General features: G+C 51.4%; 1 protein-coding gene across 1 annotated transcript in view; it reads left to right on the forward strand.

Moving 5' to 3' along the window:
- ANKRD11 (ankyrin repeat domain containing 11) overlaps positions 1-13,872 on the forward strand; it is a 123,032-nt gene that overhangs the window by 81,699 nt on the left and 27,461 nt on the right. The window contains exon 3 of the mRNA XM_062500174.1: positions 8,375-8,519. Coding sequence (XP_062356158.1) covers positions 8,433-8,519 — 87 coding nt within the window. The 5' untranslated portion in view covers positions 8,375-8,432. The remainder of the gene's footprint in view (positions 1-8,374; positions 8,520-13,872) is intronic.

Consider the following 13,872-nt stretch of genomic DNA (forward strand, 5'->3'; position numbering starts at 1 on the left):
GAATTCCAGTTTAATGTGAGCTATGAATCATCATATAATCATGGAATGGTTTGAGTGGGAAGGGACCTTAAAGCTCCTCTCATTCCATCCCCTGCCATGGTCAGGGACACCTTCCTCTAGACGAGGTTGCTCCAAGCCCATTTCAACCTGCCCTTCTGTCCATGTCTGTTCACTTATTGCCCTGTCATTTAAAAGCTGACAGTAACATGGCAAAGAAATCCCAGTGCTGCTGCAAAATGTTCTGTATGTGGATCAAATGTGAGTCTGGAATGTGGAAGCCACTGGCCTCAGTGAGAAAGAAGAAAGAGAAAAACAAAATTCCAGAGTTTGCAGACTCCAGATAAGAGGAAATCACCGAAGTTCTGTGCTGGATTTTCCCTGAAGTCTGATGCCTTCAGGGCCCATGTGTGAGATTTGTTCTGTCTGGATCTTGCTCCTGAATCCACCAAAATATTTCTGAGGTTCCTACACTGGGAGGAAGCATGAGGATGCTGAGATGGAAAGAGGGGTCCTTGGGAAGAATTGTGCAAGAATGGGAGAAGGAGGAATGTTTTGCTGCCATTACCATGGATTTTCCTGCTCACAGCTGGGAGAAGATGTTACTTTGCTATTGCAACATCATGGACTGAAACCAGATATAAACACAGACATCCAAAAGCTTTTGTCCAAATCCCCCAAGGCTCAAGCAGGGATTTCACTGGGGGCTAGCTGGTGTTGCAGAGCCCTCAGTTGAGGGTCACCTCGACTTGAAGGACTCTGTGATGGTCATGGCACCTTTTGCAAAAAAATATTTTTGGTTTCTTTCTCAGGTAATGAACATTCTTGGTTGTGGTCTCCTCTCAGGTTTAAGCACTTAAAGTTTTGTGGTTTATTTGTAGTTAAGGCTGTTTCTTGTCCTAGATGTGGACACAGTGATACCAAAAATAGGGCAGGACTGGAGTGAGTCTCACTTGGGTTTAACGGGGGGCTGTGTGTCCATTAAATGTGTGTGTGTCCATGCATGTGTGTCCATGTGCACATGTATGTACAGACATAGAAACTGGGAATATGGAGTATTTATGGAATTCAGGCAGCCTGGACTCTTCAGGACCAGTTCTCTGTTCAGCTGTGTTAGAGCCAGTTCTGAGTGCCTGGGGCAAACAGGCGCAGAGTTGTCGGTGGTGAGGCCACAGAATGGTGATGCCTGTGCTTGTTTGAAAAGCCAAAAATGAGCCCAAAGCATCCCTGATCCTGCTCCCTTCCCGAGCCTTCCTGTTGTGCAGCTGAGCAGCAGATGGGACTCTATGGAGCCACCCCGAGCTTTCCATAGGAACAGTGCTGGTCCTGCAGCCTCCCCTTGGGACAGGGCCCTGCTGCCAGCAGTGGGAGGATGGACCATGCACAGGTGGGAGCACAGAGGAGCCTCAGCCTGGCTGAGGAGGGAGCAGGGTGAGCCAGCAGCCCCTGCCAGCCCCGTGTCCCCGGTGTCCCCGCGGGGTGGGTGATGCAGGTTTCTGCCAGGGCACCAATAACTGCTGCTGCTGCTTCATCTGTCACCCTTTGGTCGATGATGGTCAGGAATAGTCTGTGCTCACTTGTTTCTCTGTCTTGAAAATTGAGTTTGGCTCATTTCTGAGGCTTGGCTGATGCTCCTGAACCCCTCGAGGTGTGCTTGGAAGCTGCAGGCATGGCTCCGTGCTGGGCACAGGGGGGAAGCCCAGCTCCCCAAAGTGTCCTGGGAATGGAGCTGGTTCTGCAGATCTGTGGTGTTCAAATTTTGCCAGGATAAAGCTGCCCTGGGGGATCCCTGTCTTTCCCAGCTGGTGGGACCTTCAAGATCCCACTCAGATCCTGGTGAGCTGCAGGTGAAGGCTTCGTGCTCCTTTGACTTCCCAGCTCACCAGCATCACGTTTCTCTTATTCTCTTTATGCTGGGTAGTTTGGGCTGCATTTTTCCTCCCATGTGCAGCAGCACTGGGAATAGTAATGTGGAGTTGATCCCTGTTTTAAGGAGGCTGACGTGCAGAAATTCTGGTAGTGAGCGTGTTGGCAGATGTGATTCCAGCTCTTCCCTGGCTGAAGCCTGAGGGGTGTCCAGCAGAAGCAGAGGGGAGATGGGAGAAGCACAGAGCAGGTTTTGATCTGGGTTGGTGATCCAGAGCCATCCTGGAGAGGACAACAGTGCCATAATCAGCTTTCCCTTCCCACCCTGGCCAACAGTGGTGCAGCAGGGCCATGTGCTCCTCCAGAGGTTTCCACATCACAGCTAATCCTGCTCCCAGACCACAGCCCAGAGCACTGACTCAAAGTACAGTTTTGTAACTTGGCCAGCAACCAGATCACTGGCAGCATCCTGAAATGGAGCAATACCAGAGGCAGCTGTGTATGGATAATCGAGGGAAGGGTTTGTGGGAAAAATTGCTCCCGGAGAAACCACACAGGCAGAGTGGCTGCCTGTGGGTGCAGGGCACTGTCAGGGCTCTTTTAGTTTGGATTTTGTGTCTCCTGAGAATGGTCCCAGCTGGAAGATTCTGAATCACAGTGTGGTTGGGCAGAAATTTCCAAATATAATCCTGTTAAATAGCAACACTTGGTGCAATAGAAATATGTGGAGTTGTCAGAATTGGAGACCACTGGCCTCTTGCTGGGGCAGAGGGAGACACTGGCAGGTCACAGGTGTGGGGTTGTAGTTTGAATTGAACCCCTTAGCCAAGATGGATTCGTGTGGTGGAGCCATGCTGGAGAACCATGGAGGAGCTGGATGTTCATGGTGCCCAGCAAGGTCATGAGCATCATCTTCGTGGTGACCCTTGGAGTCCTGGGTGCACATCCAAGGGCAGCCTCAGCTGCTCCACTGTGTTGTTTTCTGCAGGTTCTGAGGAGCTCTGGAAAGGGGCATCTGTCCCGCAAAAGATTGAAATGCTAACAGTAGTTGTAATTTAGTAATATTATTTAATTCAGTTTAATTTAAGTAACTTAGGCTGCAGAATCATTATATTTTGTTACGGTGAGGGTGAGGAGGCCCTGGCACAGGGTGCCCAGAGCAGCTGTGGCTGCCCATGGATCCCTGGAAGTGTCCAAGGCCAGGTTGGGCAGGGTTTGGAGCACCCTGGTCCCTTTTGGAGCAGAGCTGGTCCCTTCTGTCCCAGTCTGGCATTCCATGATTCCAGCTTAGTAAGTTTACTTGGCTGGTGTGTGAGAGAGCAGCAAGCTTTGCCCAAGTCAGTCATTGCAGGGTATCAGGAGGTCAGGATATGTGGGGTAAGGCAGAATAAATATTTTGGAAGGGTGGAAGAAAGGACAGTTGCTTGGGTCCAGGCAATGACTGACTCCAGGAAAGGAGAAGCCAAGCAAAGAGGTGAAGAAAGATGTGTCATCTCTAAGAACTCCTGATGAGGAGCACCATCCCTTTCAAAAGCCAGGAAGAAACAGGTAACAGTTCCCCAGGGTAAGGAAGGATGTGGAGTTGAAGGTGAGGACGGGATGGAGCTGTGACACTGGGTGACAGTGCTTCCCCACCACCTGCACTCCAGGAAAGGCTCTCCATTCTCCTTGCTTTGATTTCTGGCTGTAAGAATTAGCACCTTACACTGCTCTGTCTCAGTAATAGCTAATCTTTGTGATTACCCATTGTCAGGTGCTGAGGAAACCACCTGTGTTTGCTGTGCAGGTTTGCAGGGCTCCTGCTGCTCCCGGCCCTGTGTACTCACTGTGGAAAACCATGGACTTTGCTCTTCCGGAGCCAAGCTGGAGCACAAAGAACAATTGCTCCTTGTTCCCCAAACTGCGCGTCCTTCTGGTGCTCACAGGCAGTTTTAGAGACTAATTGTGGCTTGTGTTGGCCAGACAGGTGGAGGATAACCTGGTGCAGGGCAGGTGCTGGGGACACATTGGTGGAGCAGCCTGAACACACAGCAGGGCTGGGTTGAGGCTGGGGCAGCGGTGTTTTTGAGAAGCTGCGGCTGCCTCATCCCTGGAAGTGTTGTGTAGGGCTTGGAGCAGCCTGCTCGAGTGGAAGGTGTCCCTGCCTGTGGCAGGGGGTGGAATGGGATGAGCTTTGAGATCACTTCCAACCCAAACCATTCTGGGATTCAGTGGTTCTCTGTGTTGAAAGACACAGCTCTTGGTTTTTTCCTTTTGCTTTCCAGAGCTGAGGGACAAGTGTCAGATTGTGGGTGTGAGTTATTAATCTAAGGCAATTTTGAGAGATTTAAGACAGCATCCTTAAAAGGAGACTGAAGTATTAAAATTTTCATTTTTCACAGGCTTGTTCCTATTCCAACCTTTTCAGACCAAACAAACGTGTTGGATCTGTGCAAATAATGTCTGGGGCTCTAATTGTTGCATCGGGGGGTTTGCACGGACAGGAGCCTCCAGCCAACTCCCTCCTGATTCTGGCATTTAAAGAAGGCTCTGCAATCTTTTTTACTCCAAGCTGGCAGGGTATGGGCAGGCTCCAGTGCACAGATCGTGGGCATGAGCTCGTTTGTTGTGGCTTCAGATTGAGTGGCAGAAGTTTGGCTGCTCTGCAGGAGGGCAGGGAAGGAGGGCTGGGATCAGGAAAGGCTGTCATTCCCCTTGGAGAAACATCTGGAAATATTCTTTATTCTTTCTTTTGAGTGTGGGGAGGGAAGAAGCTGCCCCAGAGAAGCTGTCCCATCCCTGGAAATGTCCAAGGCCAGGTTGGATGGGGCTTGGAGCAACTTGGTCCAGTGGAAGGTGTCCCTGCCCGTGGCATAGATATGGGTGTTGGGATGCTGCTCACTGGTTCCATGAAGCAGGAGGGGTAGGGATGGGAAATTTAAATGTACATGGGGATCTATAGGGTTGGTTAATGAGGAACTGCTCTCCTGTCTAGCTCAGTGTTGATGTTGTCTGGCAGGAGCTGGAGTCTGTCCCTGGGCTTTGTCCTTGTTTTCTGTGCCTGTCCCAGTTTGCCCATCACCTTCACTGGAAGCCTGTCCTGGCTAATGGGTGCCACAGCTCCCATGCTGCCTGCCTGCTGCCCAGATGTCCTGGGGTTGAAGCCAGCAGTGTTTTCATCCTCCTCTTCCTCCTCCCTCCAATGGCCCTTCCCTTCCATCCCTTTCGGGACCGTGGCCTTTTGAGGTCCTTCACAGACGTGTTTGGTCTCAGTGTGTGGCTTGGACTTGCTATGCCCTGGGCAAAATAAAAACCATTTTCAGCTGTTTCCTTGGCCCATGGAGGGGACAGGGAGCAGCCATGGGTGGGTGTGCCTGGGGCTGGCTCTGCCATTCCCAGCCAGACTCATTCCACAGGCTCCAGCCCTGCTCCTGATGGTGTTGCAGAGAGTCCTGTTCCTCCATCCTGTGGGAGGGTGCTCGGGGATGCTGTGGGGGCTCTGAGCCCTGTCCAGGGCAGGGTGGATCAGGAGGGTCACCAGTCCAGAGCAGAGTGACTGGGCTGGGTGTCATCTCTGCCCTTCCAGCTTTCTCTCAGCTGGCAATACTCCATGGGCTGAGACCACCAGAGCATTCCCAGCTGGATTCAGCCATCCTGAAACAGCAGAAGCTGCCATACCCAGGCCAGTCCATCCCAGGGCAGGCTCCCAGTATCTGTTCACCACTTTCCCAAGGGATTGTGTGGGATCCAGCCTCTCCAGCAGCCAGGTCTGCTGTGGCCAGGCTGGGGGCTGGTGTGCACCGGGCACAGCCAGGACTGGCCCCTGGCCAGGGGTAAACAGCTCCTTTGTTTTCCTGGAGAAGTACGAGGGATTACAATTCTGTTGAGCTCACTCGGTCTCCCACTTGGTATTGTGCAGCCGCATGTAGTCAGCTCCTCCGAGGAGCTGAGTTAATTGTTTGTGAAATAGGAAAGGTGCTGGTTGTCTCCTGTAGGGAGGTGAGCTTGAGAGGGCATTGTGGAAAGGGGGTGACTCGTCCAGTTCCTGAATTAGGAGGGATGGAAGCCAGATTACCGTTCTGCAGCCCTAGATTTGTCACTCTGCAAATGCTCTGTCGCGAGCTGGAGAAGGCTCTTCCAGCCAGGAATCTGTGCCTCCCCTCTGACTCTTATTAAATGTGCTTAAAAATGAAATGAACTTATTAGACGTGCTTAAAAATGAAAGGAAGGCTGCGTGGTTGTCGGTAATTGTTGTGCAAATGTGATACTCCCTGCAAGCTGTGGAACAGGCCAGGGCTGTGTTTACCCGGAGAGGCAGCCGGCTTTCCAAGTGTAATGAGTCAGCTCCGAGAACAGAAGGGGCGCAGAATTAATCTGGCATCCGTCTGGCCTTTTCTCAGTTAAACAGGTTTTGGAAGCTCCACGTGAATAGGTGCCTACCCTGGTACAAGCAGCCACAAAGACCTGGGAGTGGGCAGGATTTTTTTGGGAAATGTATTGGCAGTGTGTGGGTCATGGGATGCTTTGAGCGAGGCACTGGCTGTGATGTAGGGTTGAGTTTTGGCTGCTGGTGGGAGCAGAGTGACCCGGTCCCACTGTCAGCAGAGGTGAAGCTGCATGGGTTTAATACAATATCTCTTGCAAGGTGTAAATAAATTTCCCATGCCCAGCGCTTCATCTGAATTTCCACCTCTTAGATTTGCAGTGAATATTAAAGGGAATGTTGTCCTCTGTTCCTGCCTCCTCCCAGGCACGCACTCCTTTCTCCTGTACCTGCACCTTAATGAGCCCCTGTAAGAGAAACCATGGGGAAATAATTCTTACATTTTCCCAGCTGGCTAATGATGCCTGGCAAAGAGAGATTCCTGGGGCTGGGAATGGCTGGAGCTGCTCCTGCAGGGACCCAGTGGATGTGCAGCATGGAGGGGACACTGTGGGCTCTGGTGGGCTGTCCCAAAGCTCAGCTGTCCCCATGTCAAACAAGGGGGGGGGCACAAGGAGGTGTTTTCTCAGTTCCTAAAGTTTTCTTCTTAAATACAGATAGCAAGCTTCCCTCAGCCCAGGAAGAGGAGCTGGTCTGGAGAATTAGGTGCCTTGGGAAGCACAGTCTCCTTCTGGAAACACCAGCACTGTCTGGGAATTTGTGCTGCTTCAGGGCTGGGCTGGGGCCTCTGAATCACCTAAAAAAAAAAGAAAAACCCGAAAGAGTCCCAAGGTCTCTGAGGCATAAATGGAACAGAAATTTTGAAGGGATTTCCAGGGAACTTCTATATGCAAGACTTCTCTCTCTCCTCTCTGAGAATTCCCACCTCCTGGATAATTTCCTGCAGTCGTAGCTTTGCAGAGCTGCTGCTGTAAAATGTAAATGGATGCAATTTAGAGCTGGCAGGTGACAATTGCATGGGGAAAAGTTCCTGTCTGTACCATTTCAGCCTCAGGCCGAGGAGCCCCAGTTGCTGCTGGGGTTGCTGGGGCTCACTCCTCACAGGTACCTCATTCCACTGATGCTTTCCAGCCTCTGGTCTCAGGAGAGGAGGCATTCTTGTTCACCTAAAAGGGCCTTGGCTGCAGCTGGTGTCCCTGAGCCCTGCTCCAGCTGTATTTCACATGGCTGTTGTCCTTCCAGCCCTGTAACCAGGCAACCCACGAGGAGCAGGAGTGCTTTGTCCTCTCCAGGTTGGTTTTCCCAGGCCAAGGTGCAGAGCTGTGACAAACCACTCCAGGAGCACTGAGCCCTCCTGCTCCTGTCTCACGATGACAGCATGTTCCAAAAGTGCATTTTTAATGGAAGTTTTGTACTTTGTTTGTTTCTGCAAGTGTTTCTGGGAATTCAGTGGGGCAAACTGGGGTGCAGGTCTGTCCCCGTGTCCCTGTGCTCAGAACAGAGCTGCAGCTGCAGGAAGTTTTATATGGGCTTGAGATGATGCTGTGGATGAAGAGCAGGAGGGCTGTTGCTCTTTGATGGGACTTTATCCCTTCTAGGCTATTCCTTGAATATGAAACAAGCTGCAGCTTCAGGATCCAGTTTGGAGTTGGCCTCTTGTCCCAGGAAACAAGTGATGGGATAAGAGGAAACAGCCTCACGCTGTGCCAGAGGAGTTGCAGGTTGGAAATCAGGAGGAATTTCTTCATGGAAAGGGTTGTCAGGAGCTGGAAGGGTCTGCCCAGGGAGATGGCAGAGTTCTCATCCCTGGAAGTATCTAAGGCAGGCCTGGATGTGGCACTGAGTACTTTGGGCTGGTGACAAGGTTGGGATTGGCACAGGTCGGACTCGATGTTCTGGGAGGTCTTTTTCCAAGCTCAGTGATTCTGTGTGATTCCATGTGTGACTCCTTGCAGCACCTCTTACTCTCTGGGAAGGTGGCAGGAACCTGCTGCAGCTTTTTCCACATTTGAGGGTGCTCTGCCATCCTGGTGTTGCCATCCAGGGGTTGGGAGGAGTTTATCCCCACGGGAAGTGCCTTGTCTTTCCCCCCCACAACAGAGATATCCTTGTGGGATGTCTGACCTCCCTTTTCCTCTCTCCCAACAGACGGTTGATGATGAGGCGATGGCAGCATAAATGAAGATCAAGTAAGGAAGGCAGAACGATGCCCAAGGGTGGGTGTTCTAAAACACCACAGTCAGAAGATTTCTCTCTCAGCAACGACATGGTGGAGAAACAAACGGGGAAAAAGGTAATGTGTTTGGGCCGCCTGCCTTCTTTTGGGGATGCTGCTCTTTGAGCCTGGAGACTTGAAGCAATGTTTGACATGGTGGGAGCCTGGGCTATTATTGGGGGATTTACATTGGTGTGTTGGTGCTCTGCCACTTGGTGGGGTTGGGTTTATTTCCCTGTGGCTGCAATCCTTCCCAGGATGTGCTGTGCCCACTTGGACTCAGCTCAGCAGCGACAGGGACTGCTTTGGAGGATTCTCTTTGGCAAGTTCTGTGTGCTTTTAGGGGTTTCTTCACTACGTTGTGGAAGACCTAAGTGATGTGGTGATGGTGCAAGTGTGTGCTGGGTGAGGGAGGAGCTTCTCCTCTGGATGGAGATCCAGGTCCTTGTCAGCACGGCTGGTCTGGTTTTCCCCAGCAGCACAGCTGGACCAGGCTCAGCCCAGGAGCTGCTCTGCTGAAATTGCTGCTTCTGAGAGTTGATTTGGGGTGTTGTCTGGTTTTTGGCGTGGCTTAGGTGAAACTACTGAGATGAAATCTTGAGTTTAAGGATAAATACCTCCACACTTCTCCTCTTCATCCCATTTAGCTCCAGGCACGAGCCCAGTTTGCACTCATTCAGCTTTCCCCCCCTTTCTCACTATCAGTCATTTCCAGTCAATAGCTGTGCAGAAAACTGTGCAAATGTTACCTTTAAATAAACATGAAAACCTACATCTGCTGAATTCTGCTAAGGAGCAAATCTCATCCACTTCCCTTTCATCTCCTTGCTCCAGTTTCTCAGCTTTCCCCTGGGGGTTTCTGCCAGGCCCCGGGAGCTGAGGCTGAGCATGGTGAGCCTCAGCTCCGTCACTTCCCCTGCAATCCCACCCCAGTGATGGCAGCAACTCCTTGTATGACTGAGCTCATATTATTAGCAAAATGAGAAAAATAGAAAATAACCAACAGGAAAATCCCAGCCGGGATTTGGTTATGGAGCACCTTGGTGGAATCTGCCACATTCCCCTTACTGTGGTCGGTGCAGGAGTGCTGTGGGCATGGCATGGGACTTCTAGGAGGGGGCAAAATCTCGGATTAGGGATGTTGGAAGCAGAACAGCTACCCTAGCACCAGGAAGATGCCAGCATTTACCCTGGCAAAGGAGGCTGTGCCCAGCAGTGCAGGATATGTAAATACAGGCTGGGTCTGTGCTGGGTAAGAAGCTTAATGCTGGCACAGGTGCTTGGGGAGGGAGAGGATCAGTTGGAATATGAATCAGCTCCCATTTTATTCCATCCACTCCCGGCAGCTTAAAGGCTGCGTGTTATTTACAGAGCAGGTTTGGCGAGCGGCGCGGGGCACGCCGGGAAGCAGAGTTATCTCCTGCTGGCTAAATAACTAGGACACAATTCCTGCCTCCCGTTCAGGCCTGCCCAGAGTGACCCTGAGAAGGGACGGGGCAGAGTCTCTGCTCCTTTAATTCTGGCTTTTTCAGCACAGGAGACGCTCACAGGCTCTTGTCTTGCAGGGGCTGAGCTGAGCTCCAGCCTGAGTGGCTTTTGCCCTGTTTCTGGTTAATTCTGAAGCTGAGCTGGAGCAGTGACTCAGGGGAAAAGCACTTCGACCTCCTCCCTGCAGACGCTGTTGTACCTGCCTGTCAGCAACCCCTGCCTTGCATTTATCTTGCCTTTGTCAACACGTTCAAAGGCCCGAGCTGGAACTTGGCAGAGCTTCCCTGTGAGGCTGGAGAAGGAGGGCAGAGCCCAGGTCGTGCACAGGGACCCACCATGGGCACAGGGAGAATGTGGCAAAGTGGTGCCAGCCAAGTGTTTTCCTCTTAATGGAACCTTAATATCAAACAGTTGATTTAGTGTTAAACAGTCTCTCCATGGCTGGGCTCTGCAGCTCGGGTGGATGGAAGGGGGGTCCTGGTGCTGCAGTGGCCTGAGTACCACAGGGGACAAGGGGGCTGGCCTTGAGCTGAAGGAGGAGAGGTTTAGATGGGATATTGGCAAGAAATTCTTCCCTGGGAGGGCAGGCAGGCCCTGGCACAGGGTGCCCAGAGCAGCTGTGGCTGCGGCTGCCCTTGGATCTCTGGCAGTGTCCAGGGCCAGGTTGGATGGGGCTTGGAGCAACCTGGGCTAGTGGAAAGTGTCCTATGACAGGGGATGGAACCAGATGAGTTTTGAGGTCCCTTCCCACCCAGACCATTCCAGGATTCTGTGATCACTAACTTACGCACCTGAGCTCCATGCTCAGTCACGTAGCAGGCTCTCAGGGGAGCTGCTCTGCTCCAGAGGGCTCCTGCTTGGAGGATGAGGCTGTGAGCTGCTGCCTGGCAGGAGCAGAGCTCATTATTAGGAGGGAACTCCTGCTCTCTGCTCCCTGCCCCTCCTCGGGAGGGACTCGGGAGTTAGTGGGATGCAGCCCTGAGAGTGAAATTGTTTAAAGTGGTGTCTGAGGGTGTTGGATGCTCCGTGGTGTTGGATCAGGAGCTGTTTCTCCTGGGGTTACTGGAGCCCTTATAAGGCTGCACAAGCCTGCCCGGGGCGGGCACTGGCAGCCCCCAGGCTCCTCCTGCTCTTTACAGCCTGAAGGCTTTTGTAAAAATCTGTATGCCATATATGAATAATTCTCCTTTCTGGTCTAGATGCACACATCCCTGTAGCAGGAGGAGATTACTCATGACTTAGGCTGAGCAAAGCACCACGGCAAGGGTTATATCAGTTGTCAGAAGCATTTCCTAATGGGACTGGCCTGGCTGTGTGGTTACACCGTGTGCTTGGCGCAGCCTTTGCCTCTTTATGGGGAAATGCTCCCTCTTGCAAAGTCAAAAGTGCATTTTTGCTGCAGTGAGCACCAAGCAGAACAGCACTTACCCTGGTTTTTGCTTGTAGGAGCTGGCAGAGGTTAAAAAAACTTGAGATTTTTCTCCTTCCCCTTCTCCCCTTTTCAGAAAAGGGAACGTGGTCCTCATTTTTCAGTTCTTCATTAAATCTGTTGTGTTGTCAGGGCTTTCCATGGATGACTGAGTGCTGAGCTCTGTGTCCAGCACAGTCACTCACCAGGGTGTGAAAGCTGCAGGGGTATCTGGGTGACTGAAGAGATGACATTTCAGTAAAGTTAATCAGCCTGTACTCATCACTGGGTCGCATTTCTTACAAACTTTGGTGCCTGAGGCTCAGAGGAACAGGGCTTCAGCTCCAGTCACCTCCATGCTCCACATGTTTTATTGCAACATTGATAACAACACAAAGTCAAACTTTCTGGAACTTTGTGTGTGTGTATGTGTTGTACTCTGGCTTTGGGAAGGCTACGAGGGGCCCAGATTTAGGGAATTGTTTGGTTTTCACCACATCCAGTTGCTTTCTGAGTTAAACTGCATCCATTCCTTTTTGTAATGCAGGGTGAGAACCTTCTGCCCCCTCTCCCTTCCTGCTGGCAGAGCCAGAAGAGACCCACTGGTGCAGGGAAAGCCCCTCTGTGGCAGCATTTGCTTTTTGCAGCGTGGGTTGTTTGCCCACAGCAGGAATCTGATGTGGGGCACCAGCCTTGGAGCCCTCCTGGGCTTCTCCTCCCAGCCTGCCCATGCTGGTTTTGTTCAGTACTGCCTAATTTTTACTGACATCACAACCTGAAATGCTTGGAGCTCATTTTTAGAGAACAAAGGGCTTTGGGGATTTCCATGGCTGGCAGCGCAAGTCTCTGCATAAGCACTGGGCTGCGAGTCAGGCTCTGTCTGAGTGAGGTGACGGGGCTGGAAATACAGATTTCTTTGCATGGCTTTGTAAATCACAGAATCATGGTTTGGGTTGGAAAGGACCTTAAAGCTCGTCTCATCCCTTCCACTAGGTCAGGTTACTCAGAGCCCCATCTAAGTGGCTCTGTCTTGCAGAAATCTGCATCAAAAATCCCCACAGGGTTTTTTTTGCTCTGAGGATTGGCCTTTAGCCAGTTCGTGTGTCACAAGTGCTCTGATCAGATTGATATCAGGGTCTGTGGTGGTGATGAGAGAAGCCCTTCCATCCCCACCCTGCAGCATCTCACTGTGGGTAGCTGCTGGGGCCAGTTCCTGGTGGGTTTGTGCTCCAACCACAGCAGCTGAGAGCAACCTGTGATGCATCTTTTCACTTTTGCAAGAGTGGCACAAGGTGGGTTGTTATTCGTGCAGTAACTCTGCTGCGAGTGTAATGTGGCAGGAGGGGATTTTTTTTCTGCACTTACGGCTGCTGACTCCCCTTTGCCAAAGCAGCTTTTTTTCACACCTGCAAAGGGGAACTTGTTGCTGCTGCTGAGCTCTCGACTCCTCCCCATCCTCAAACTCCTGTCGTGGCCTTGGAGAGCTCAGCTCTTACACAGGGCTTTTCATACAAGTCTCTCTGCAATGTCAGGGCCAGGCTGGATGGGACTCTAGCCTGATCTAGTGGAAGGTGTTCCTGCCCATAGCAAAAAGGGTTGGGATGAGATGAGCTTTGAGGTCTCTTCCAACCCAAACCATTCCAGGATTTCGTGATTCTAATTTGGATTTGTTCCATTCGTGAAACCTGATTCCAGTGAGCCTGAGCTTACTTTAAACATGAGAAGACCTAAAAATGAAACCAGTTTTTATTCAAGTAAAGGACGACATTCTTCATTACAGAATTGGAAATAATTAGGGGAGTAAAGCTTAAAATAAAAAAACGAAAACTTGCAGGAATTGGTCTCTACAACTTCCTTGAGGTTCCACCCTCTGCTGCAGGCATCCCCAGCAGGTCACTGCTTTCCAGGGGGAAGCAAAGTCTGGATCTTCCTTGCTCCAATTAGTAGGAAAGGTTATCGTTGTGCTGCTGGAGGAATTAATCTTCAAAGCGGTGCCGGCGCTGCCACCGCTTCCTTCGCTGCCTGGTGTTTAATTGTGCTGAGCTGAGTGGATCAGCAGCTCCCAGAGTTGGGGTGGATGCAAAGAAAGCTCTGCCCGAGCGTGCCGAGCACCAGGATTCACATGGGCACTGCCAGAGCTCACCCTCTGCTCTCAGAAGGATTTTCTCATCATTCCTCTACTCTGTCTCTCCTCTGACATGGAGATTTTAGTGACGTGGCAATAACTGTGGCTTTAAAGTGACAGAGGGGAGGTTTAGGTGGGATACTGGGAAGCAGTCCTTCTCTGTGATGGTGCTGAAGCCCTGGCACAGGGTGCCCAGAGAAGCTGTGGTTGCCCCTGGATCCCTGGCAGTGTCCAAGGCCAGGCTGGACAAGGCTTGGAACAACCTGGGCTAGTGGAAGGTGTGCCTGCCCATGGCAGGTCTTGGAACAAAATGAGCTTTGAGGTCCCTTCCAACCCAAACAATTCCATGATTCAAACTTCTAGAATGAGCTGCATTTTTACCTGTCCTGCCCTTTCTCCTCACTCCTGAG

The sequence above is a fragment of the Cinclus cinclus genome, chromosome 11 (assembly GCF_963662255.1).
Source record: "Cinclus cinclus chromosome 11, bCinCin1.1, whole genome shotgun sequence".
Taxonomy (NCBI): domain Eukaryota; kingdom Metazoa; phylum Chordata; class Aves; order Passeriformes; family Cinclidae; genus Cinclus; species Cinclus cinclus.